Below are 24,532 nucleotides of genomic sequence, written 5' to 3'. Positions count from 1 at the left end.
GTTTCAAATGAAACATGCACATCTGGAGAATATTTCCCAACTGTTGCATTGTAATGACAGCTGAAAAGTCCTGGACAGCTACACCTTTTTTACCACTTACATGCATACATACTGCCAAGTATAGAACACTTCCCACTTGGTCTCTGGTGGTTGTTACATGCTCCCCAGAACACTAAGCTGAACCTAATAAAATAATAAAAAAATCATTAACCAAAATTCCCCCATCAAGGCTAGTTCAAGAGCTGATATATACATACTGATTTTTACTGTATTGATGGCCCAGGAACAGAGACCAGCTGCTGCAAAGGATTCTGTATGAACATAATTTGGGTTGAAGTCTGGATCCTTCAAGTAATGTTCCTTGGCGACCTTCAGACAATGCTGAGAAATGCTCCTTATCATAGTTGATTAAATCTTGCAAAGAGTCATCAACCTATGAGAAGTTCCAGTGTATATAATGTGCAATTTTTTTGAGAAGCAGAAGCTAAATCCTACTTTCACTTCAAAGGTAAAACTGGAACCCTGCACTAGCTAATTGATTTAGATCCAAGGCAAAAATACAGAAGTATTCACTGTCACAAATAAAATCTGTGATTTATGTCTTGCTTGGGAAACTAGGGGAAAATTGGATAAATATAACGAAATGTTCTCCCTTTCATTTTCTCCTGGTTTGGCATTCAGTAAATCCCAGTGGTGCTCAGGCTGGCTTGACTTTGGTCACCAAAGGTACACAGAAAAGAGCGATGCAGGGTCAAATCTTCTCCCCCTAAATTCAAGCTGCAAGAAAATGAAGATGTGATTTATTTTCTTTTTCTCTGACTCTCTTTTTTAACTGTTAGTTTCTTCTTTCATCTCAGATATTATCTGATGTCCATTTGATATTTACCTTTCCCATAAAGAGTTTTGTGGCTTTCCACCTTCTCTGCTTAGGCCCTTTCCCTCAATGTGACAGGACGTTGGTTTTGGCTGGGGTAGAGTTAATTTTCTTCAGAGTGGCTGGTTTGGAGATGTGTTTTGGATTTGTGCTGAACACAGGGTTGATAATGCAGACATGTTTTTGTTATTGCTAAGCAGGGCTTACACAGAGCCAAGGCCTTTTCTGCTTTTTGTACTGCCACGCTGGTGAGGCCGGATGTGCATGGGAGGCTGGGAGGAGACACAGAAGAGTTTCAAATCTTAATCAGTGACACAGACAGTGGGATCAATCTCACCCTCAGCAAATTTGCAGATGATACCAGAGTGGTGTGACTGCCATGCCTGAGGGATGGGGTGTTACCTAGTGATGCAGGGCAGGAGAGCAGGTATCTGTACAAAAAAGCTGGGGGATATTAGGGCAGTGTGTTACTCCTGAGGAGTTACTGAACACAGGGGGGAACTCAGTAGCCCATGCCATTGCAGTAGGAAGCTGCAAGCCTTTCATTATCTAGGTTCAAATGCAAAGTCTGGAGCTAAGCAAGAGAGTGAAGACTTTTTGCTAAGATTTTGAGACACATGAACTTTTTTCCCTTACTGTCCCTTCTTCCCCTTCAAAGGGTTTTCTTTCAGGTAATTAGAGGATATACCAAAAAGGCAATGACTGGTCCAGTGTTGCACTGGAGCTTTCCCTAAATAGCAAAATATTCACTCCAGTTTTGAGGTATAGGAAAACATTAAAAATTTGTCAAATCAGCCTACAGCTTTTGCCAAATTTGCCTTCTTTTTATTCCTCGAGTCTGAAACCATAGGTCACAACTAGGGAGGGAATGGGAGAAATGGAAATATCCTATATGGAAACGCTGTACTTAATTTCAGGTTTGGAAATTGAATAATCATCAGTTCAAGCAGCTTTGTCAAGACACTTATTTTGGCTTAACAGTGGCTTAGATCAGTGACTTTACATCAGTTAGCATCAGTCTTACATGAAATCTGAGTGCCTCCACCACTTTCTGCAACAATTTAATTACCTGTTTAAAAGCAGATTATGATTTCTTTGGTGCAAATTTATGTGGGAGAGTAAACCTGGGGGGCATTCTGTATCATCAGCAATTGTGTATTTGGAAGATTACCATACACACTTCTAAAGATACATTGCCTGAGGCTGAAGTCAGTTATACTTGGTTCATCCTTATCCTTGTACCTCATGCTCATCTCACAGACTCATTTCCTGTCAGGTCTTGCTTAAACCTAGTTTAATTACAGAGAAAGAAGATATTACAGTGATCAAGATGTTAATACTTGGATCAAGAACTCTGCATTGGCAGTAACAAGCCTCTGTAAGAATTTAATACCCTTACAAAACCTGTTTCTGCAATTGTTGGGGACATTTTCCATGTACACATTTATTAGATAGGACACACACAGCTACTGTCTGTGGGAATAACAAATATTAAAAATCAATTTGCATTACATTATAAATGACACGTTACTAATCAAGTTAAATATGTCTCTCATCTTCTGTGATGCAGCTTTTATGATTTGTTCCTAATTCTCAGCTAGTGTCACTGAGACACATATACCTACACCATGATCTGCATGTTTTTTGACTATAAAAGAGTAGGTCCTATTTTAAAAGGCAATGGCATAAGCACCTTCCCGTGTAAGCTGCTCTGGCTGACAACATTCAGAGCACAGTAATGGCCACCAAAATGACAGCAGTGTTACTGCCCACTATTTTAAAACCTTGCCAGTGTCATTTTCATGGTAAAACCCTTGTTTATTACTATACAGGTGTGCAGCCCTGCCACAGTTATGTGGAATGCAGACTGACCTCAATTTCCTAATAAGTTGGATCTAAAGTGATTTCCATTCTTCACCTACTCTTTCTTAAGTAATACTTCACTCCAAGTCAATACCTCCAAGGTATTTATTTGCTTAAGGTTGTAAAACTCAAAAAGCTCTTGTAAACTCCAATTTAAAATCTATAGAACAGGAGAGCAAAAATAATTTTTTAAAGGGTGACATATTTTAATCAATTAGGAAGAGTCTTCACAAATTTCTTAGCTAGAGATGTATTCTCATTTGCTGGGCTTTTTTTGGTAACAAAAAATGAGAGAAGATTGGTGTTTAGAAACTATCGTTAGCCTTATGAAACAGTTTTAGATTAATGTAGCACAAAATGACACTTTCATTTCCAATGAAAACATTTCAGAAATGCAATAAAGCAATGAACAGTGGAGTACAGTAATCATTAGTGTCAGGCTCTGAACTTCATCCCTGAAACAAAGTGGCCCAAAGATGTGATTATCTCACAATAATCACTCTATGTGTTTCACCTAGCTGCTTAATGAAGTAATTAAAATTGTGTTAAGGGTGTATTTTGAACATCCAAATTTATCAGAAGCATATGGAACCAATAAAGAAAAAGCATCACATGAAAAGTGTTTGGTAGGATGTTGAGCTGTTGGATCCCGTTTGTACAAGTTTAATTAATTGCACCATTTGGACTTGAAACTTCATGGCCATTTTTAAGTTCTATGTGAGATATGGATCAGCAAAAGGCTGAAGTTAGCATAATCCAGAGAAATATAAAGGTCCTGATCATGTCTTCATTTATCTCAGTATCAAAAATTAGGATGAGACACAAAGTTTTTGGAAAGGTATTAAATATCATCTGGTGGTAAGTATTTAAAGAACAGAATAGAAGAAAATGAGAGGCCGTTTTGAATGTTTAGACAGGACAGTCTTCCCTGCTAGTGGATATTTGGAAATTCAAAATCTTTGGAAACTTGAAGTTTCCATATCTCAAAATTAGGCTATTAACAGCTATTACAAGTCAATTAAGAACTCCTTTCTGCACTATTGGTCAATGACACAACGTACATGAGATTTTGTAGCAAAGTGCCGACTTGAATGAGCCTTCCAGACTCTAAAGGCAGAGGAACTTCACTTTACAGCACTCCGTACTACTGGTGCTTTATTTCAAAAGCCATGCTGGAAACTGTAGATGGAAATTTCAGACTCCTGATGAAACTATGCATTTCTATTCATTCTGTGGTGAGCAGTAAAGCATGTGAGCCTCTGTGTTTCCAACACAGATGTTGATAACTTAGTGCTAAAAGGCTGAATTGAGAGCAAAAAGAAGGACAGTCAACGCTGAAGACATATATTGTCAGGAATGCTATTATAATCTTAAGATTCAAGGTTTATACCTTGTAAAATGGTGGAATGAACTGTATCAATTGAGTTGTTCAATTTACCTAGAGCCTCAAAGCCTTTAGAAACCTGAAGTGTTAAGATATGACTCTTTGACCTTTACTGTATTACAAATAGGTCTGATTCCCAAGATCCACATCCATTAAATGCTTGAATGAGTTCAGTATTTATTGTTCTTTCATCTCATTAAAACAGCTAAAAGGTTAGCAAAAGGCATAATGTAAAGAAAGGTCAAGTGGTAATCATGGTGTGAAATGCTGTTACACATGTAAGTGTAATAATTCTGTAGACTATAGGCTCCCTGGAGAGGAAGTTGTTCAAAACTGTTCACCTAAAAAAGGTTTATTTTGTGTTAAATATAGCTCAACATCAGTAAATAGGAGAAATAGACTGACCTTTAGCTCCTCTGCATCTGCAATGGCCTTTTCTTGGCTCAGTTTCTCAGTCTGAAACCCTACCTTAGCAATCCAAACTTCAGTACCTTGATTTTTCAGTTGCAGTTCTGCCTCTTAAGTAGCAAGTTTGGATTTTAGATCTTCTACCTGCAGGGAAAAAGGTAATGCATTATTCAGAACATTAGGCATGGTTCTGAGATCCAAAAGCTGAACTGAAAACAAAACTCATGTTTCTAACAAGCAGCATTGTCTTTTCATTTTTTTATCTTTTTTTCCGTTTGTACCTGACAGAATTTTGTGGACATAAATAATTTAATAATGGCAGCCTAAGTGCACCCACCACAGACCCCAGAGCTCACCTGAGATGCTCAGATGTCTGTCCTGCTGCTGAGGCTGGGGCTGCAGCCTGGTGTTGCAGAGGTGCAAAAGAGGCGCAGCTGCTGCACGCGGCCAAGGCGCCAACGCAAGGGCAGAAGGATGCCCTGAGAAGTGCTTGGTATTCACTCTGAGCAGATAACTCCAGCAGAGCCTTGCTGAACGGTTCAGAGACTGCCAAACAAAAACTACCTGGTATTGTGCTGAAATAGCAATTCATTGCCTGCCAGTTGAGAAACTCATATAAAAATATCCAGCAACAATATCTCCTCACATATAAAGAAATTTTTTCAAATAACTGTGCGTTTGGCATGGTTTGGGGTTTTTTTTGTTTTTCTGCTACCCTACCAATAATTTTGTCTGGCAGCTAACCAAGATATATTTTAACCAGAGGGGTCTTGGTAATCTGATCTGGATAGGGTTGATAAAAAAAAGTGGAAGACAAATGTTAGGGTTTAAACTATAATCATACAGAAGGTGTTGAGGACTCTCCTGATTTGGTGGGCTCCTGAAATCTTACAAAACAAACTGAATTTACCTTTTCAAAATTTGACCATTTGATTTGACAGAGCTGTAATACTGAGTTTTACCAGATGACTGTAGAGATGCCAAATCTCCCCACTCATTTATTTTTCAATTTGTTTGAGCTGAGTTTATGTCTTTTTCTTTAAGAAAAATACTAAACAGTACTTTATTTGATATTCTTCTGTAAAGCTACAGAGTGCAGGGTAAAAATGGCTCAATGTTCAAGTGCCTGGCTAGAGATAGTGCCTGGAGCTGTGGGTCTGTCAGCCAGCACAGCATGCAGCACATGAAATTGTCCAATTACCATTTGGTCCTCATCAAATTAGAAATCAGAGAAAAAAGAGCATGTTAATAATTTACTACCAGGGGTTACTTTATTAAAAACAGCCTTTAAAAACTCAGCCACTCTTTTCTGTTGACCATTTTTTGGAAGACCTTCAGCTGACAAAGTGGGAATAAACCAGCCAGTTCCCATTATTAACCTCATGCAGCAGCATCAAGATGCAATGTTATGCAAAGCCTGCAGCTGAGCATTTAATTTGCATAAAAGTGCACAGAATTTTAGTTTTTAATAAAGAAATCGCTAGATTATGGTTTGTCTTCAGGATTTGCAAAGGGGATTACAGAACATGTGTGGGTGGGATGAGTTAAAGGTTTCTAAGCAGTTTCCCCTCCTTTCTGTCTTTGTGGGCTGGTCAACCAGCAGTGAACTGTAAGCCAAGCACTGACTGGGGCTAAGTGGCAGTAGCCTCACAAGCAGGTGACAGCACCTCATGGAAAGGTTTCACACATGTTCCTCCTGCTTTCATTACCCCTCAAAATTCACATGTATGGAGGCTTCTTCTCTTTCCCTGGATTTAGCTTTTACTGAGGCACTTGTTTCCCTCCCACCATTTTACAGTAGCCCCACACACTCCCCCTCCCTCCAGACTTTGTCCTTGCTTAAATGGATTGTCTCCTCTCTCCAAAGGCAGCTAAAGAGCTCAAAGAGCTTCTATTAAAAAAAAATAAAATATATCTATATATATATAAACCCCAGCTTCAAAAATCAGGTAGTGTCAACGAAACACAAAAATGCCACTCCACAACCAATCAGTCCAATGAAAAGGTGATGATGATTTGCAATAAAACAAAGATTATAAAATAAAGATTATAAGGAAAGGAAAGGAAAGGAAAGGAAAGGAAAGGAAAGGAAAGGAAAGGAAAGGAAAGGAAAGGAAAGGAAAGGAAAGGAAAGGAAAGGAAAGGAAAGGAAAGGAAAGGAAAGGAAAGGAAAGGAAAGGAAAGGAAAGGAAAGGAAAGGAAAGTTTTCACAGTTTACCTGGAAGGCTGCTGGCTTCCTTCTTTCTGAAGAAAGCTTCTGCATGCCATTTACCATTTCCATGTGTCATGTTTGTTGACAACAACAGCCTCTTGTTTTGTTTTTTGTCCAGGAGGACATTATAAAGCATGATTTACTCCAGAAAACTATTTGGAGCGGTGTAGTCGTACTGCCTATTGCACTTGGCACCCAGGACATTCACACTGGTGTGGGCAGAAGCCATAAAATCCCCATAAACTGTGGAGTTCTGGGTGAGTGGCTGTACATACCCAAGGAAAAAGAACAAATGGAAACACAGGAACAAAGAAATGTTTCCAAAATTAAGTATATCTATATAAGTTAAGTATGTCCATGTATGTTTCTAAGGATGGCTCATTGACAAAACTCTCCTTCAATCTACCCTAAATATAATGCTGTCAGCATGTAAAAAACATTAAAGCAAAATGAGCCTTCCCCAGCTGTTTTACATATAAATTAATTAATTTTGCACTGGCATTCATCAAATCATCGCCACAGAAGCTCAGTGCTTCAACATACTTTATTATTTTTTTACTAAACACTCCTAAAAACTAGGAACAGAGATTAAACCAGTTCACTATACTGCTACATGCAGAGTTAATACTCTATGGATTTTCTACTTCACCTCTGGAACTCCTGTCGAAGAGAAATCCTCTGTAGGTTAAAGAAATACAGTAGAGTGGTTGCTCTTATCACACTGGTCCTCACACACTTCATATATCATGAAATTCCTGTTTGGAGTGAAGTGCATTTTTGCCATCCACTTCAGTTTGAACAGAACTGGGCACCACAATTTATATTTCCAAAGTTGTGCCACCCCTGCTTATCTGTGCTTCTGAAAGACAGACGAACAAATTCCAATGAGGGCGGGATTTAGACCACTGTGGAGTTCTCCCCCTAAAGCTGAGCCTATAGACACCATAAAATGTCAGAAAATCAGCAACATTTCTGTGCTAAAATTACCTTGTATCAGCTTCAAGGGGTATTAAGAAGAAAAGTTGCTATCTCTCATGGAGTTCAGATTCACTCCCAGCTGTGACAGTGGAGGGTCTTCCCTGTGTGCCAGCCAAGGCATCAAACCACCAACCAAAACTCCAGCTGCAAGCAAATCTCAGCACACTGAAGAAGGGAGCCCAGAGCTCAGGGGTGTCCCTGTGGTGGGTCCCACACAGAACCACATGGGGTTTCTCTCTCATCACAGAGACCAAAATGCAGCTGGAGGCCAGAAATTTCTCTTCACATACTATGTAAAAATCAAAACAGGCCAGGCACATTTAAAACAACTCCAGATGGCCATTAAGTCATGTGTTTCTGAGGAAAATGAAGAGATAAAATGCCTGTCTTTATTCACCTCTGACAACAAGAGGGGTTCAGGATCAAAGTTCAAAGGTCCATTTCCTAAATTTTTTGTTGAAAACTGAACTAGCAAATACAAGATATCACTCCAGTCCTTTGAATTAGAGTATACTTTCCCAGGATAAACAATATATAGAAAATCTCCAGATTTAATTTTTGTTTGTTTCAGAGGACCCTATCCACATATACTAATAGTATAAATTCACATACATGTCTAAATAAGAGTACTGTATGCAAAATTAAAAGGGAAATACTAAGAAAACCCATTTAACTTCATCACTGTAACTAACTTTCATTTTGTCCTCTATGACTTCTAGCACACTTAAACTTTATCATTTGTGGAGTCACATCTCCCTCATTTTAATGATTATTTATTGCATTCTCTACAAGACGAACCCAGTTCAATTAATCAAGGGAAGCCTAAAAATCAATTAATATGAATTAAATGAGCTACACCAACTCTTAGGAAAGTCACACATAATTTACCAAAGCATTGTCAATAATGCTTAGGGAACTTTGGGAAAATTGCTCATGAGTGGCTGTTGATGCAGTCAAATGTTTTAAGCCTACATCATTAATATTACAATCAGGTTGATGCAGAAAGGCTTGCCATTTTTCTCAGTAAGAAAACTCATTATTTCCTTGTGCCTTTTCAGAGCTAGTTTAGAAGAATACTTATTTCACCTGTGATCAGAAAAACAGAAATTAAAGCAAGAACTAAATAAAGAATAATTTGCATTTTGGGAAAGCAGAGGCAAATTGCTCTACAAATAGGAAAAAAACAGAACATCATTAGTGGAAGCAATGTAGTACAAATTCATCTTTTAAAAAATCGTTTGTAGAAGCAAGGCTAGTCAGCAGGAATAGGCATTTTATGCAGATTTGAGCAGCATTTAGCTTCCAACTGAAATGCATTTCAGCCCTTTTCTCCTTTTTTCATTGTTTGCGACACACACGCACCCTGCAGTACAGCTCTTCCCAGTGAAAGACAACCTCCTCACACATGATCCTTATGAGAGGTCTCTACTCAGCAGCCCTGAAAAGCCCTCTAACAACAGTTTCATTTGTAAATCAGTGAGGGACGGAGTGGGTTCCGGTAGAGCTGGAAGTGGCCCGAGACAACTCGTCTCAATGGGGCAAAATAACTATTGTTATGGAGCTTAACAAAATGGCACAGCATGGGAGCCACGCCGAGCCAGAGAGCAGCTGGTTGTAATTCACACTGGTTTTCAGAAAACACTAATCGTTCCCGAACAGACCTCTTTGAGGATTGGTCTTCCCTGCATTTTCAATTTGTCACTTTCTCTTATGATAAGGTCAGCGGTGACAGCACTTCCTGACATTAACAGCTGTGGCTTTTAAAAGGGTCATTGTGGAACTACTAATTGCAGTAATTTCATTAGCATAAATTATTTATTCTGCCATTCATTTATCTCCAGGATTTTTTTTTATAATACTACATTGTACTTTTCAATATATGCCCATTCAGGGTTGTAGGCAAAGGAAATTATTATTGCTAATTTAGCCTTCTTTACAGGGGGGGAAAAAAAGCAAACAAAAAAGAGTTGATACAGTAACAAAATCTGATTTAACAGCAGTTCACTAGAAAACATAAAGTAGCTTGAAGCCAAAAATGAAGATTAGGCTGGTACAAATCAAAACCATTCATTAGTGCTAAAGACAACTGAGCATTAAACCTATATACATTTTGAAAGAAAATATGAGGGTGAAGTAGGCTCATTCTTCTACAATCTCTCTACTCTAGGCCTTGGCTTATTGACTTTAAACATAAAAAATCCCTCAAGGCAAGTTACAAATAGTTTATACAGGAATTTTGCCTGCCTCCTCCCTCCACCTTTTCTCAGGATGTAAAATAGTCATTACTATCAAATATATAAATCTTAACTCTTTGCAGTTAGGTTGAGCTAGCTGAAACATGCCAAGTGAAGAACAAAAAAGACCAAAATCACTGAAAATGAACACATGTTGCAGGCAATTATCAAAACTGAGGAAAAAAAGCCAAGTCAATGTTTGCTAGAAGGAAAAGGTAACTGGGAAGTGTGAGTGGGTGGACAGGGAGGAGTTTCAGAGGCAAAGAGAGGAAACTAAATTTTACTCCAGGTGGCCTCTTTGCCACACTGAACGTTGTAAAATACCTTGGAGTATGATGAGCTAAGAGCATAAGGAATTTATCCTTGGTATGTTTAATGGTGGGTGCTAAGCAGCAGAAAAGCAGCATAAAAGACAGCAACAATAAAATACTCAAAGATCATAGAGATGTACACGGCTGTTATTTTCAAAGAGGTGAATTAAAGAATCCTGATCCTTTTATTCTGCACTGAGTGATATGTGACACCGGATGAAAGTAAGAAAGGGAGGGTGCCTGTCATGCTGAATTTGGACACAGATTATTTTAAAATACTGTAGACCATATCTTATATCAAATGAGGTATAAAAGCACCTTTGTAATCTCATGAAACTCAGTACATGGATTTCAGAACTGCTACACCCTGTTCTTTTCTTGTGCTCTTTTAAAATGAAGCTTAGCAATTCCAGTGCTGAAACAGAAGAGGGCTCTTTTCCTCTCCTCTCCCCCAAGAAATCAAAGACATCAGAATTGATTAAATTTCTGATACTTTCCATTTCCCTTCAAATAACTCTGAACTCACTGTTTCTTGTCCTTGGCCCACACACTGGCCCCTATCCTTCCAGGTGAAAAGGGTCTTGCAATGCCTGCTTTCAACAGGCACCACGATTAGGGGGGATCACTGCTGCTTCTGTTCAGACACTTTCACCCAGGGTAAAAAGGATGTTCACAGCAGCATGTTCTTCATAGAACATACTGACCATGCTGCTCACCATCTCCCTGCTGAGCTCAACCTAAACCACTTTCCCTGGACAAACTGTATCTTCCAGAAGGGCAATTGTTTTTTGGAAATAAAGAGCTAGAGGAAAAGAAAAACCCAAACTAAACCCCCCAAAACTTCCTTCTCATAATCACTGGGAGTTTTTTATGGTTTTCCTTCACCATTTAAACTCAGAAATTGTCCATGTTTTATTAAACCAATATAAACATGATGCCATATTTGTATTGAACTTTTAAGAGAAGAAAATACATTAGCTTAATTTCAAGCTACCCTAAATAAAATTAATCTGTAATATTGTTATATAGCATTAAACAAAAAGTCCTTTATCAACTACTATTGCTCAATTTTTTTGGAAGTGTGAAAAAGACAATTAGAAGCTAAGTGTCAATTATGCCAAAATAATCACTCGGTAGCAGACCTCACATTGCTGATCAATGATAAGGAACAGCACCATCCAGGCACAGGTGAGCACTAGCTAACAAGAGTTCTGTGCTGAGAACAAACAAAGGACTTTCCTGAAGTATCTAAAATGGAGCAAGCAAAATGAAACATGAACACAGCAGCACTAGAGAAAAGGAGGGGACACCACCTCCTATAAATCTTTGATGGAGAGGGAATAGCACACTCTTAAGATTCCCTCTTCTTCAGGGTGGTCTTTTCCACCCAGCCCCTCTCATTCTTTTGATACCCTAATGCATCTCTGCAATTGTCCTGTTGCCCCTCCCTTTACTAACTTGGTCACTCTCCCTTGACTTTCCTTTTGCTCCTCCTCAGACCCTTTGCTTTACACCTCTCCTACCATTCTAGTTTTGGTTTTGCTTTTTCTTCCTGTCTCCCCTTCTCTCTCCACCCATAACAATGACACACCTTCTCTGTTATCTCAAAGGGTTCTGAGGACCCTTTCCCCATCACTTTAAAACCTTTGCCCTGCCTCATCCTATTATTTTTTGCATTCTGCTCTTTGGTTTTTGGTCTTCCCATCGGCTGCACATGACTCATGCACCCAGTACTGCTTTACGTACATTGATGACACAAACCCCTTAATTCCCTGTCAATAAAGCATCATGTTACTCTGTTAGCTGACATTTATTTCTCTTGCTGGGAACGAAACAAGGAAGATACTTACCAGGAGCAGTTAATACCAATATGAAAGAATAAACTCGCTAACAGTTGCTAAGATCAGAGAAATCTTTATTAATTGTCTAAAAAGAGAAGAAGTGTTGAGGAACATAATGCTTAAATATAAAAAAAAAAAAAAAAAACAACCAAAACCCTCTTTTCTCCATGCAATCATATCTGTTTCTTTCAAATAAGAAGTTGGTATCACATCAAAAATAAATGCACTTGGATATCCCCCCCGAGCTCACCAGACAACAAATAACTATCCCGATGACACTAGAAGTTTGTTAAAGCAGGAGCAGCTGATGGAACGAACATACAAGCGCCAGGTTTATTTGCAAGCATCTCTCGCAGTCCTACAGGCGGCATCCGTGTGCCGCGGGAGCGCCGCAGGAGCGCATCCCGGGAGCCTGGAGCGGGCGGGTCCCGCATCCCTTCCCTCCCCGCACGGCCCCGGGCAGCGGCAGCGCCCGCCCGCTCCCTGCAAGCAGCACCAGACATCCCTTCCCTCTCCCTCACCTTCGCTTCACGACTCTTGCTGCATTTTGTATGGGTCTGAAAGCAGGGTGAACACTGCAAATGCAGCTGGCTGGTGCAGCACTCAACTAAAACCCGACGGCACTTCCTTGGGAATTCCTGAAATCCTCAGTCTTACCTGATTAAAACCCCCCAATACAAATAAATGGTCTCAAATATAATAGCACTCCCGAATGAAACTTCTGCAATGGCAGTCTCTGAAGGAGAGAAAGCATTTTCCAGGTCTATGTGAATAACTCCAGCAGTCTCACTGCCAGCATGGAGGTTGCTACAGGTTTTCCCGTGCTGGGAAGGACATCAGAGGCAGCTTGCTAAAACTCATAGAAGAATCTGAGAATATTCCTTTCCCCTGAAGAGAAACTCATTAATGCATGTGGTTTGTTTGGGGTTTTTTTCTGAAAACAAACATGTCACACTCTGCATCAATCAGTGGCAAGAACAGAATAATTGCCCAGATATTAAAATGCTAAATGCATTTGCCGTCTGGTGCCATGGATTGCCCTTCCAGGGGAAACTTCTACCTGTCTAATTGCTGAATAGATGGGGAAGTCTTTGGTTCACCTGGACTGTGCACAGCAATATTTCAGCCTTAATTGCTACAGCTCTAGTGAGTATATTTAACTGCATTGGAAAGGGTTAAATGAACTCTGTCTGTAAGATCTTATAGATTCCTTCCAATCCTTCTTGAATGGAACGATTCTGCAAAGACAGTGTTATGAATTATGTGCTTCTCTTTTCCTCACTTCTCTGCCTGTGCTAGACAGCTCCCTGAAATCTGAAGGAATCAGGCAGTAACATACCATTGAAATTCAACTTTTAGCAGGGATGAACTTGAACAACACCAAAGGCAATAAGTATGCAGCAAGGAGTAAAAAGAGTATTGTTTTTTCCCAGCTTATTCAGTTATCGATCTTTCAGTGATCTCCACTGCTTTCTTAGGAAACTGATGAGATTGAAACTGTAACTCGACCCCCTCAGCTTCCTCAATGAACCTCCTGCTGCTTCCCATGGCTACTCAGGAAGGGCTTCCCATGGCTACTCAGGAAGCCAGTCAATAGCAGGGCACTTAACTAGGGCTGGGAAGTTCCCAGCTCATGCTCACAGCATGGCAGTGCCAGGACAGGAACACAGGACAATCTGCAGAGAGGAGGGAGGGAACAGGGAGAGAAAAGAATCACAGGGCAAGTTGAGGCCATCAAAGAGAGGCGTGCAATGAACCGTGGTCCAGCACCAGCCAGTACACAGCTGAGGCTCCAAGCCAAATTTGGCAGCTAATAAACTTTGTCAGCAACCTTGGGCAAATAGGTTTGCTCCTTTTCTCTTATACAAACATGGCACTTTTGCAGCTTCCTTTTGCTGTCTCCACGTTGGTATCAGTTTCTCAGTTTGGTAGGTATAGATGATAAGGCAGGCACAGGGACTGGCTGGCATGCAGACAGCCAGAAGGTGCACATTCAGCTGCTCATGGTGACAGAAACCCCGTTAATGAGTAATCGAGTACCTAAATCTATTCAAGCCTGTTTTTGTGCTGTGCGACCCCTCTAAAAGAGCAGGAAGAAAAGGAGATTTGGATCTTAGCTTGCATGGGAATTTTAAGGGATCATTCTTAATAAAAGTGGAAAGAGATGTACGAAAAGGGAAGGCCAAAATATTCAAGGGAAAATAAAACTGTGACTGGGTCTTGATATCACCAGGTCTACACAAAGCAGCTCACATTTGAGAAGGAAGATTTATTCTAGTCCTCAGCAGATCCTGTGAACCTGCTTATTGCAGTTAGCACATGCTTTGGCCATTGTACATGCTCTTGGTTAATTGGTAAAATGACAGACATCAGGTTGTTAAGACAGGAATGGAATCTCTCCTCTATGCTTCTTACAAAAGGAACTATTTTTATTGCGCAGGGTCTCTCAAACCATATGTCACAGATGTTAATTCCAATAGAAAACATCCAAAAGGTTTCATAAGAGTTTATAACTTGTCCAACAGCCACAAGAGCCAGGAGAGCCATCAGGCATGCCAGGGAAGTGAGAAGTTTATTTTACCTTTAGGCTAATTGGGAACTGACATTCCTATAAGAGAAAACTGGACAAAAAAAAGGAAGAAGAGCAGAGAATTGAAAGAAAAGAAGTAAAAAAAAAGAAGCAATGAAAGTAAGAGGTTGACCTGGCTCAATACTTCACTGAGTTTTAAAGCATTCAGAAGAGATAAAGTGATGCAAAGATACCAACAATGGAAAATGGTTCAATGGTATCTGGAAAGAAGATAAAATAGCAAATGGAAAAGAATTGACACTGTCTCATAGTTTCTAAAAATACATATGTGCACTAGAAAACATAAGACAGGAATTTATGCAAATAACCTAGATAGTAGAACCAAGTCAAACAAAAAATACCCAAGTTGTCCAGGAATGTTACAAATTCTTAAGGTACTTAAGGTACAGAAGAAATCATCTATTTTGACTGTTTGAAGAGGCAAGTGGCAGAAATGCCCATGTAGAATTCTAGTCAAGTGGTGAAAATTATACTGAAACTGTAAAAAGACACAGAAAGATCTTGGAATTTACTGTTGATGATAAAGATGGGCACACACAGAAGAAAAAAAATCAAAAAGATACGAGAATAAATGGTCTCTACCACAAATCTCAGAATCAGAGAAGAAGAGAAAATGTAGGGGAAGAATCTGCTAGATCTTTTTCATGACTTTTGAACATTGTTGAGTTTTCTAAATTTGGTTCTTGGTTACACTATGTATCCTTCAGTTAGATGTTTCTCCCCCATGACACCTCATTTTCTGAAAAAATTCTATGCTCAGTTGTAATACCAAGACTCAAGGTGAGCAGTGTTGAAGCCCAGGGAATCCAATTTTCTCTTCTTCATTGCCCTAGTGGCCACCTTCTCAGGCCTGCACACCATCCCTGCTATGGCAGCAGCAGCAGCAGTGGAGAGCTTGGAGAGATCTGTCCCTGCTTTGATGTGCTGGTCCAAGTGCCCTTGCTGTAGTAGTGGTGCCAAACTGAATCTATCACACTTCCAAAACTGCAAACCATACACAGACTTGCTTGAAGTTTCATCTGCTATACCCTCCTACGCTCCTCACACTGCTCATATTTGGACTTAACTCTCTAAGTACTGGACTGCAAGAAGAGTTCAAATCAAAGCCTTGGGCCATTTGCCAAAAAAAAAAAAATCAGAATTTAGTATTTTCTTTAGTCTTATATCCTAAGTAATATTCTAATCTCCCTGACTATTGAAAAATTGTTTATATGGAATGATTACTATTTACATCAATCTTACACTGACCTTTAGGGGAGAAGATGCTTTCCCTATCCACTGTAATTTGTTAGAAGTGATTTAGAAGAATTACTTCTATATATAAGGAGCTGCATTAGTTTATATGAACTGCAGACCCCTGAAAAGGCAATACAGGGCTTTTAGGATTGTTTACGTTAAACCTTACTCTAGCATCTAAATTCTAGATATACTAAGTGATACCCAGAACTCCTCTGTTCTCTCCTTGCCCTTGGCAGATGTGTTCAGATGTGTAAATACAATCTTACAAGTACAGGTTTACAAAGTAGTAGGTAATAATTGAATTAAACTGTTACAAAGGCTAAGAGAAGAGAAGGTAAATGAATTCTGCAAAACTGGATTCTAGGAACCTTACAGCGAATGAAGAGAAATTATCAAATCAAATAAAAATGTAGTAATAGGTAAAATGAATTACTTACACAAAAACTTTGTAGTTTATTGTGACAGAATGAAGTGTAGAACAATTTCTCAATCATTTAATAAATTACTTGGAATATCTAGCCCTAGAGCTCAAACTGTGAAATACTATTCAAAATTTCCATTATTTTTCCTTAAAACACATAGCTAAGAGATTTTTACTATACTGTATTGTTAGGCAGGAAATTCCAGCACAGCCCTGGATATAATATAATACCCTGATTAGATAACTATTTGTTAATTGCTTTTTTGTGAACAAAAATATAAGATACAGCATATACTTGAAAAGGTAGTCATAAAAAGAATGTAACTAGATCCTGACCACAGCATAACCCTTCTTTCTCCTTTAGCTTTAGTGAAGTTTGGTAAATTCACACCAGGCATAGATTTGATATGGCATGTTTTCAGGGTTCATTTGCATTCTCCCCAGTGAATTCCCTATACTACAAAGGACCTTGTGCACTGCTTGCTTTGCACGCAGAATAATGAAGATGCCATGTGATCTGCTAGCAAGAGAGCTGTGAGGAAAATTGAGTAATTATTACTGACTACATTTTGTACAATCTTTGAATAAGCAAGAAGGTCTTATTTTGAAAACATTTATCTTTTGTCCAAGCCATACATTACAGTTTAATTTGACAGAGGGAAAAAACCCCAGAGAAAAGGAAATTCTCCATGTCAAAAATGGAGAATGTCTTGCAAGACAACCAGGATATAAATATCACAATGAAGGTATTTCGTCTAGAAATAGAAAGATGTAGTATGTTTTCAAATATAGATACATCTTTTTCTTTGAGGATTTTTGAGATTTAAACACACAATGAAGTAATGAAGATGATCATTGAGGAAAAAAGCACCATTATCTTGTGAAATCACCATCAACTTCCATGTAGAATTCACTGCTCCTAAGAACACCATCCCCCTGTTTTCTCAAGTGTCCATTTGAGCCTCACACAGGTCACTCTCACTACAGATGTGCATCTTACACTTCATTTTTTTGGCTCAGCCTCCTCCTGCTCATCTCAAATATGCAGACCCTCTAGGTTCACTAAGTGCTTCGAACAGACCAATACAGAAAACTAAACAGCACCTTGGCACACACTTGGCCACTGGTCTGATGGGGCTCATCCTATTTAACTGTTAGTGCATTCTCATGGCTTTCCCATATGAAACTAAACAGTGCTGGGGCAGGAATCAGGAGCTGCACAGATCAGCAATTAGTCCTGACCAGCTCTATGCCACCACCATCATTTTGTGAGCAGAGCATGGGAGAACCTAAGCCATATGGATACCAGCCTTTTCTAGTCCTCAGGACCACAAAATGCCCTTCATAATTTTACTAATACAGATGTATCCTTAAAAGTCAGTTCTCTGAGTGCTCAAGAAGAGATGGCTGACATCCAAATCAGAAAAGCCTGGAGCTATTCATACAGAAACAGGAACTCTGTAAGAGCCTGCCAACAGAAGAAACAGATGTTTTCTGTGCTACAGAACTTAGAAATCCTCGATAGCTACTCCCTACTAAATCAAACAAAACAAACAACAAAAAATAAACCCAAACCAAAATCCAAAACAAATCTGGGGTCAGTATTAGTTTAACATAGAACCATAAACCCTAAAGACATAGTTCTCCTTGGCTGAGATTTAAGCACTTGAGCAGAGAGATGTGTATTTATGCCCTTGAAGGAAAAACCATGACAGCTGGCCAAAACTGAGCTCTGATGGGGCTTCACAAGTTCCTCTCAGATTCACAGATAAAAATAGATGTTCTGTCAGTAGCAAGACAAGCCACAAGGAAAAGGCTAATGCGTCCTAATGAAAGAGGATTTGGAAATGAAAGACAATAATTTAAAAGAAAAGTAATCATAAAAATATGGACAAGATTGCCTGTGGCAACGCCCACTCTGCCTATGTTTGACTTTAATTCTGGTTGAAGCATGAAATTACTGTACTACTAAATGCCGTAGAAAATGGGGAGCCAGCTAAATCCTGACAGGACTATAGAAGGAGGAGACATAATAAGGATGTGATGACTAAAGTAGTCATGCCAAACTGGAAGGAAATTGGAGAAATGACATTTCTCTAAAACTAGAAAATTTAGTTCTTAATGCTGGGACTTCACAACAACCACTGAGGGACTGTAAACATTACATGAGGAAAATACACTATGAAGAAACTTGCTCAAGGATGGAGGAGCAAGGATTGGAAGTACCCATCAGCAGCTCATGAAGAAAACTGGCTGCACATTGACTGAATAACAGAGATTCAATTCAAAAGAAAAATCATTTAACATGTCTGATTTTGGAATCCATAGTAATGTTTAAGAGCACTGAGGAGACTGAAGTGAGAACCTGGAAAACATGCAAAGATGAAATGCTGCAAAGAGTGTACTTACTGGAAAGAGTTCATTAAAGTATGCTTGTGTAGGGCATGACAGCTGCGAGGCATTCAGGCATGGTGTTCACATCTTTGGGGAAAAGCTGTAGGGTTACCATCACCAATAAAGTAATGTAAAGAAAAGTACAATCAGATGCAGCTCCAGAGACAGCAAGACTGACTGATCTCATCATATTCATGCTTTTAAAAATAATTGCTTCTTCTGGCCTTTACTTTTCCAACAAATTTTGGCGATGTGCAGAGTATTTAAGGCTGATTACTGCACAGAGATTTGGGATATTAAAAAAATCTATAACTCAAGTAAATCACTGAGCTTCAGAAATGCCTCATCTTGTGTGTGCCTTAGACTCATCAGCACATTATCTTTACTTTTTTTGCTTGAGCATCATTCTTCCTTTATAATTTATTTCATCAATTGCTATGAAAGTTTTTGAAATTCTTAGGTGCTTATCAGTCCTCAGATACACTTCAGTTGTGGACCCATATTTTATAATGGTGCAACCCATTGTCTTCACCTGCCATACTTTCAACTCAAATTTGCACCTACAAGATGTGTTCTCAGTACATGGACAGCAGAACTGATTGCAATGTCCAGTTTGAATACAAGCAAAACAAAACCAACACAAAACCAAGGAGATTCAAACAACAGCACTGTGTAGTTTTGATTCTTGAGCTACAGATTCTTCAGGATGTAAGATTATAAGTGAGATCAAGGGAAAATGTGGCTCAATGTAGGATGTTGATTTTTCTAAAATGAAATGGAAAAATCAGACTATATCACTTCACTGAGCTCTAACATTAGGAAACTGTCTGAATTCACCCTTTTGTTCTCTTTCTCATTATATTAGTCTTTTATTCTTCAAATCTAGGGAAATAAGGAGGTGATAGGTCACCCTGCACTAACTAAAATTTCATATGGATATCTAGCAGTGTGTTAACTCATGAAATTTATGTCTCCTTCACTACTATAATGTCACTACTTTGCTCCCCTGCAACATGAATAGGTATCTCTTGTTCTTGCCTCCAGAAGTGCTAATTTGCACAGTAGGGTACTGATGAAATTGTTGCAAGGTAAAAGGAGTTTGAAAGCTGGCTTTCAAAAAGCCCTTAAAAAGAAAAGGAAACAAAAGGACAGAAAAGAAAATAAAATAAGAAATTACTGTGGGAATAAGGAAAACATAAAGGGTAAAATTGTGAAAGAAAATGAAGAGAGATATTAGGAATAATTTTTCCCCGTCCTTTCTTAAAAAAATATACAAACTCAAGAGTAAATGAAACAGAGACAAATAGCACTGTCAGAAAGAAAAATGCAGAAGGTAAGCACCACTACTGAACATGTCACTGAAGTCTGTAAAATAGAAAATGATACAGAATATGTCACACTAGATTGTATGGAAGTCTCCATTGGCCTTTAAGTTGCAAAATAAATTTGTGTAATGAAGAAGTAATGGTAACAAAATTAGAGTTAGGAGGGAACCTTGAACAGGATTGGAAAAGGAGAAGAGGAAGGGGGAAAAAAAGAGAAAGTGGTATGTTATAAAGTATAAGAACTTGGTAAAAACTCATAGTCAAATCAGAATGCTCTTTAGAACAGTGGTGGTTAAACACCTCAGAAAATTGAGAAACAGATCCTGCATAGAAGTTCATTGTGGAATAATCTGCTAGGGGAAGGCTCTTCTAATCCCCAGTCAAGGAGATCATTTAAATACAAAAGGTATGAGGCAGATATCCCTTCCAAAACATTCTCATTCTTAAGGGTTAATGGTTTTCAGACTTCTCACTTTCTTATCAGCTACACAGATATTTCAGATGATGAGGGAATTGAATCCTACACAACCTGAAAGTTCCTAAAGATGCCACTGCAAAACCAGTTTTCCCAGCTACTGCTCTCCAGCTCTCAGGAGAGAGCTACAGTTTCCCTCCAAAACAATATCTCTAAAAGAGAGTTTAGGTGAGACACTTGTTGCAATTATGATATCATATCGTGTATTGCTAAAAAGTTTTACAGATGTACTTTAATTTTTCCAGCTTTATACGACATAGGAAAAGTAGAAAGAATTAACATTTTCCATGAAATTCCAATCATTTGTGCAAAAAGTTTGAGAGTTGAGTACATGTACAGAATTACTATGTGTAAAAGTAGGAAGAGTATTTACAATTGCATTACAGCACCACAGACTCCTCCTGAGCACCTTCTCTCTGAAGTGCCTCATTATGTCCAAGACATGAAACTGAGACACAGAGCAGCTGTGTGACTTTCCTATGAACAGGAAGGAAGTCAACAGCAGATCTAGGAGCAAGATTGGTGTACACCAACCTCCACACAGGCAGGTTATTACAGGGGTGACAGAGGAGACGCAAATTTGCTGCCACACGTCAGTAAGTAAGCTTTCAAGAGAAGTATGCCAACATATGCTGGGTTATGAGATAACTGAAATATGTTGCTATTTTGATCAGCTCATCACTGTTTCTTGCCCCTGAAATATGCCTTACTTTTTGCTGCAGCCACAGCCTCAAAATCACCTCCACGAGTGTTTGCTGATGTCCATCAGGCCCAAGGCTCAGACTTCTTTTCTAACTGCTGCAGTTGTGACCTTCATGTCTTCATCACAGAACAGATCTGGAGCCTCTCCTGTGAAAAGACAAAGGGGTAGGTAACATGTGACAAATAATTTTCTACATGGTATTTAGCCCAATATTTAGCCCAATGTGGTTTAAGCACATAACAGTATGATGCTACATATATCTAGTAAAAAACCAGTCTTCTCCTTCTCCTTATGTCTTTTTGCTAAAAGGATTTTTTTAAATTTTTTTTTTAAGGAGTAGAAAACAACTTTGTTTTGAATTTTCCCTTATAGGGAGTTCACGTCTAAATTATGTTCCCCTCGGAATGGTTGTTCTTTTTGTCACAGGCTGTTTAAATTGTTTACTAGTCTGGTTGCAAAAGTAAATATAACTTTACAAAAAATCTTTCAAGATGCACTCCAGCTGTCCAGAGGTGTGGTTTTTCTTCCATTTTATCCCCACACTCAGAGTCCAGATTCTCTAATTTTCCAAACATGGGTGAAGCTTCATTACTACATGCTACACTTGTACAGTCATGGCAGCATTGCTTGAAGTTAGTGAAATCACACCAAAGCAAAAATGACGTTAAGTCAAAGGAACATTCTCATTTCCCCCCAGATCAATACACTTTTGCATGGTAAGCCTAAGCAATTTGTCTCCTCAACAGGTCATGCTTTCTTAACCAAGTTTGACTCAATGCTCAGGTTGGATGGCTTGACATGGCCTCCCTAAAATCTCCCCCTACAAATACCTGAAAGAGAAATAATCTCTTTAAAGTTCAATGAAAACACAGATCATTTGTCATTGGAAAAGATCTTTCAAGAAATTTGTTGGTTTAATCACCTGATGCCAACAAGTCATTAATCAGCACAAGAAAGCATTCATCTGGAACTTGGGCATCTGTCAGCAAAAACACTGTGGGCATGTTCTTGGCACCTGTCTTGGCAAGATCTACCTGTAAGGAAAGGAGGCAATCACTCATATTCTGTTAAAATGTTGATACAGAAAAAGTGTGAAATACATGTTTGTGGGGGCAACACATTGCTGACTTCTCTTTACTTTTTTTTTTTGTTTATTTACATGTCACTAATTTGCTGTATAACCTCCAAATGCAGTTTGCCATTTTTTGCCCTGTATCAGACACTGAAGTTTTGACATTATCTAGTGGTAAAGACTGAAGAACTCTCCCCATGAATGCACTAAAAAGGGATATTGCAGCCATGAGATCTCCCATCAAGAATAGCCATTACCATACCAAAAAATGTGTGGGAATGGCATTGAAGAATCAGATCCATTTTAAATTCTATTTTTTTCTGAAAGACCTTTTTTTTAGTGAATTTATTTAGGAAAGCTTTTTTATCTGCAAAAAACCCCAACAAAACCCACTGCTGTCCTGAGGGAAACATGGTGTGGGACCATGTGGTATAAACATGGAATGCTTTTTTGGTTTGGGTTTCCAGAAAGAAACCAACTCACATCAGTTGCATTCAAGAGTGACCACATTTGAAATACAGAATAACGTCAATGCTGGCTGTTATGACCAAGCTGTCACAAAACCTAGCAAAGCAAATCTTCAGGCTCGTTAACAGAGGCTTAGAAATTTTCCTGCTTGGAAACAGCAGGGAGGAAATGACCACTTAAGTCCACATCTTACACTGCACCTCATTTGACCAGGGAAGGAGGGCACAAGAAGTTGGACACCATGAACACACTGAAGAGCACTCTGCCTTTTTCAAAGCAGAACAGCATCTACTTTCCCCTGAAAACCAGAGACTGAGAAAGCCTTGAGCTACACACACAGTGGTAGTTTGGCCCTGGACCAAGGAAACAGAAGGGCTTTTTGGGGACTGGCATCCACAAAATTTGGCCACAATCAGATCCTCCTTCAGCCACATCTGAGATTCAGAAATGTTGCTTGTCCACACAGAGCAAAACCAAAAATGTTCCCTCCTTTTCTGTTTGCTCACACAGGGCTCAGCCTTGCAAGGTCTGTAAACCTAATAAGAGCATCTCAATCAATTACATTCCTAATCATTGCATATGGACAGTTTATGTGACTAAGGGAATCACATGCAACAAGGACAACATTTTTTCCTATGTTCACCCACTTTAACTCTACACCCCTAAACCAATACATGTTCAACGACACACAAAAATTTATACTAAATCACTAACTATAAACACCAGAACCTCAACCACATCTTTGTAAAATGTGAAGCAGCTGCCTTGGAAAAAGTGGAGAAACTACTAAAATTCTGTGAAGCATATAAGGGGAGAGAACTAAACTCACTAAAACATATTTTGACCACCCAGTTTTCAAAAATAAAGAAAAGAGGTACAGCTGGAAACCACAGGAACCATAGGAGTTGTTAGTGTAAATTCCACTGTTTTGCCTGTGATTTTATCAAGCTTGTGCAACAACAAAACACATTCTTGAAGTGGTGAACTCAACAGACTAAAATAATATCTATTAGTTTACCCTGAGGCCCTGCTTTCTTCTGCGTAATTTGGAAAACCTCCAGGGAACAGATGTATCCTGCCAGTCCAGACAAGCTCTGTTTACCACCTACTCCAATCAGAAGTTCATAACCCCTAGAAGCTTATAGGATAGGATTGATTCAGTGCCTGATGACAAAACATCAATAAAGTAAAAGTAACATAAAGTAACTTCAATAACTTTCTCAGCGAAGTTCCTAAATTCCTTTTAATTGTACCAAGCCTTCTACCCCTCCCCTCTTTCCTTTTTTTTTGTCTGTTTTTGAGATAATCTCCTGACACCTAAAGGTACATTTATCTTCACCTCAGTATTCTCTATTGCTTGCAATATTTGAGGAAGTGGAAAGAAACATTCTTTTCCTTTATCAAATATTGAAAGTCTGCCAAGGAGCAGAGCTGTCTGGTTACACATTCTTTACATTGAGTTGCTCCAAAGCATCCCACCAGGAATCTGATGGGCCCTGACTGAACGCAGAAGAGAGACCCAGTGAACTTGAAGGGAGGTTGACTGGGCTGTAGGAGCACATTTCACATCTGGCAGTTTGCACCACAAAGGCCAAAGGACAATAAACCACTTAATGACAAATTTGCATCAAACTTTATTAATTCTTGGAATATCTCTCCCAGACTAATTAAAGCATGCTGTTATTTGCTGATCATAGAACACCATAGGAGGAATGAGGCCAGATGAAGACTTGGCCCAAA

The 24,532-nt window shown here is 39.0% G+C and overlaps 1 protein-coding gene across 1 annotated transcript in view; it reads right to left on the bottom strand.

Annotated features, from left to right (window-relative positions):
* LOC139591051 (dynein axonemal heavy chain 11-like) overlaps window positions 1-24,532 on the bottom strand; it is a 113,684-nt gene that overhangs the window by 57,856 nt on the left and 31,296 nt on the right. Inside the window, exons 16-21 of the mRNA XM_071429177.1 lie at window positions 22,175-22,286; window positions 21,260-21,398; window positions 4,886-7,600; window positions 887-4,673; window positions 258-777; window positions 101-183 (exon numbers count right to left, since the gene is read on the bottom strand). Coding sequence (XP_071285278.1) covers window positions 101-106 — 6 coding nt within the window. The 5' untranslated portion in view covers window positions 107-183; window positions 258-777; window positions 887-4,673; ... (1 more) ...; window positions 21,260-21,398; window positions 22,175-22,286. The remainder of the gene's footprint in view (window positions 1-100; window positions 184-257; window positions 778-886; window positions 4,674-4,885; window positions 7,601-21,259; window positions 21,399-22,174; window positions 22,287-24,532) is intronic.

This window comes from Agelaius tricolor, unplaced genomic scaffold (assembly GCF_023055355.1).
Source record: "Agelaius tricolor isolate 1412-34295 unplaced genomic scaffold, bAgeTri1.0.p SCAF_6, whole genome shotgun sequence".
Lineage (NCBI taxonomy): Eukaryota > Metazoa > Chordata > Aves > Passeriformes > Icteridae > Agelaius > Agelaius tricolor.
The sequence above is the reverse complement of the archived record's forward strand: the minus strand, read 5'-3'. Positions and strand labels throughout refer to the sequence as shown.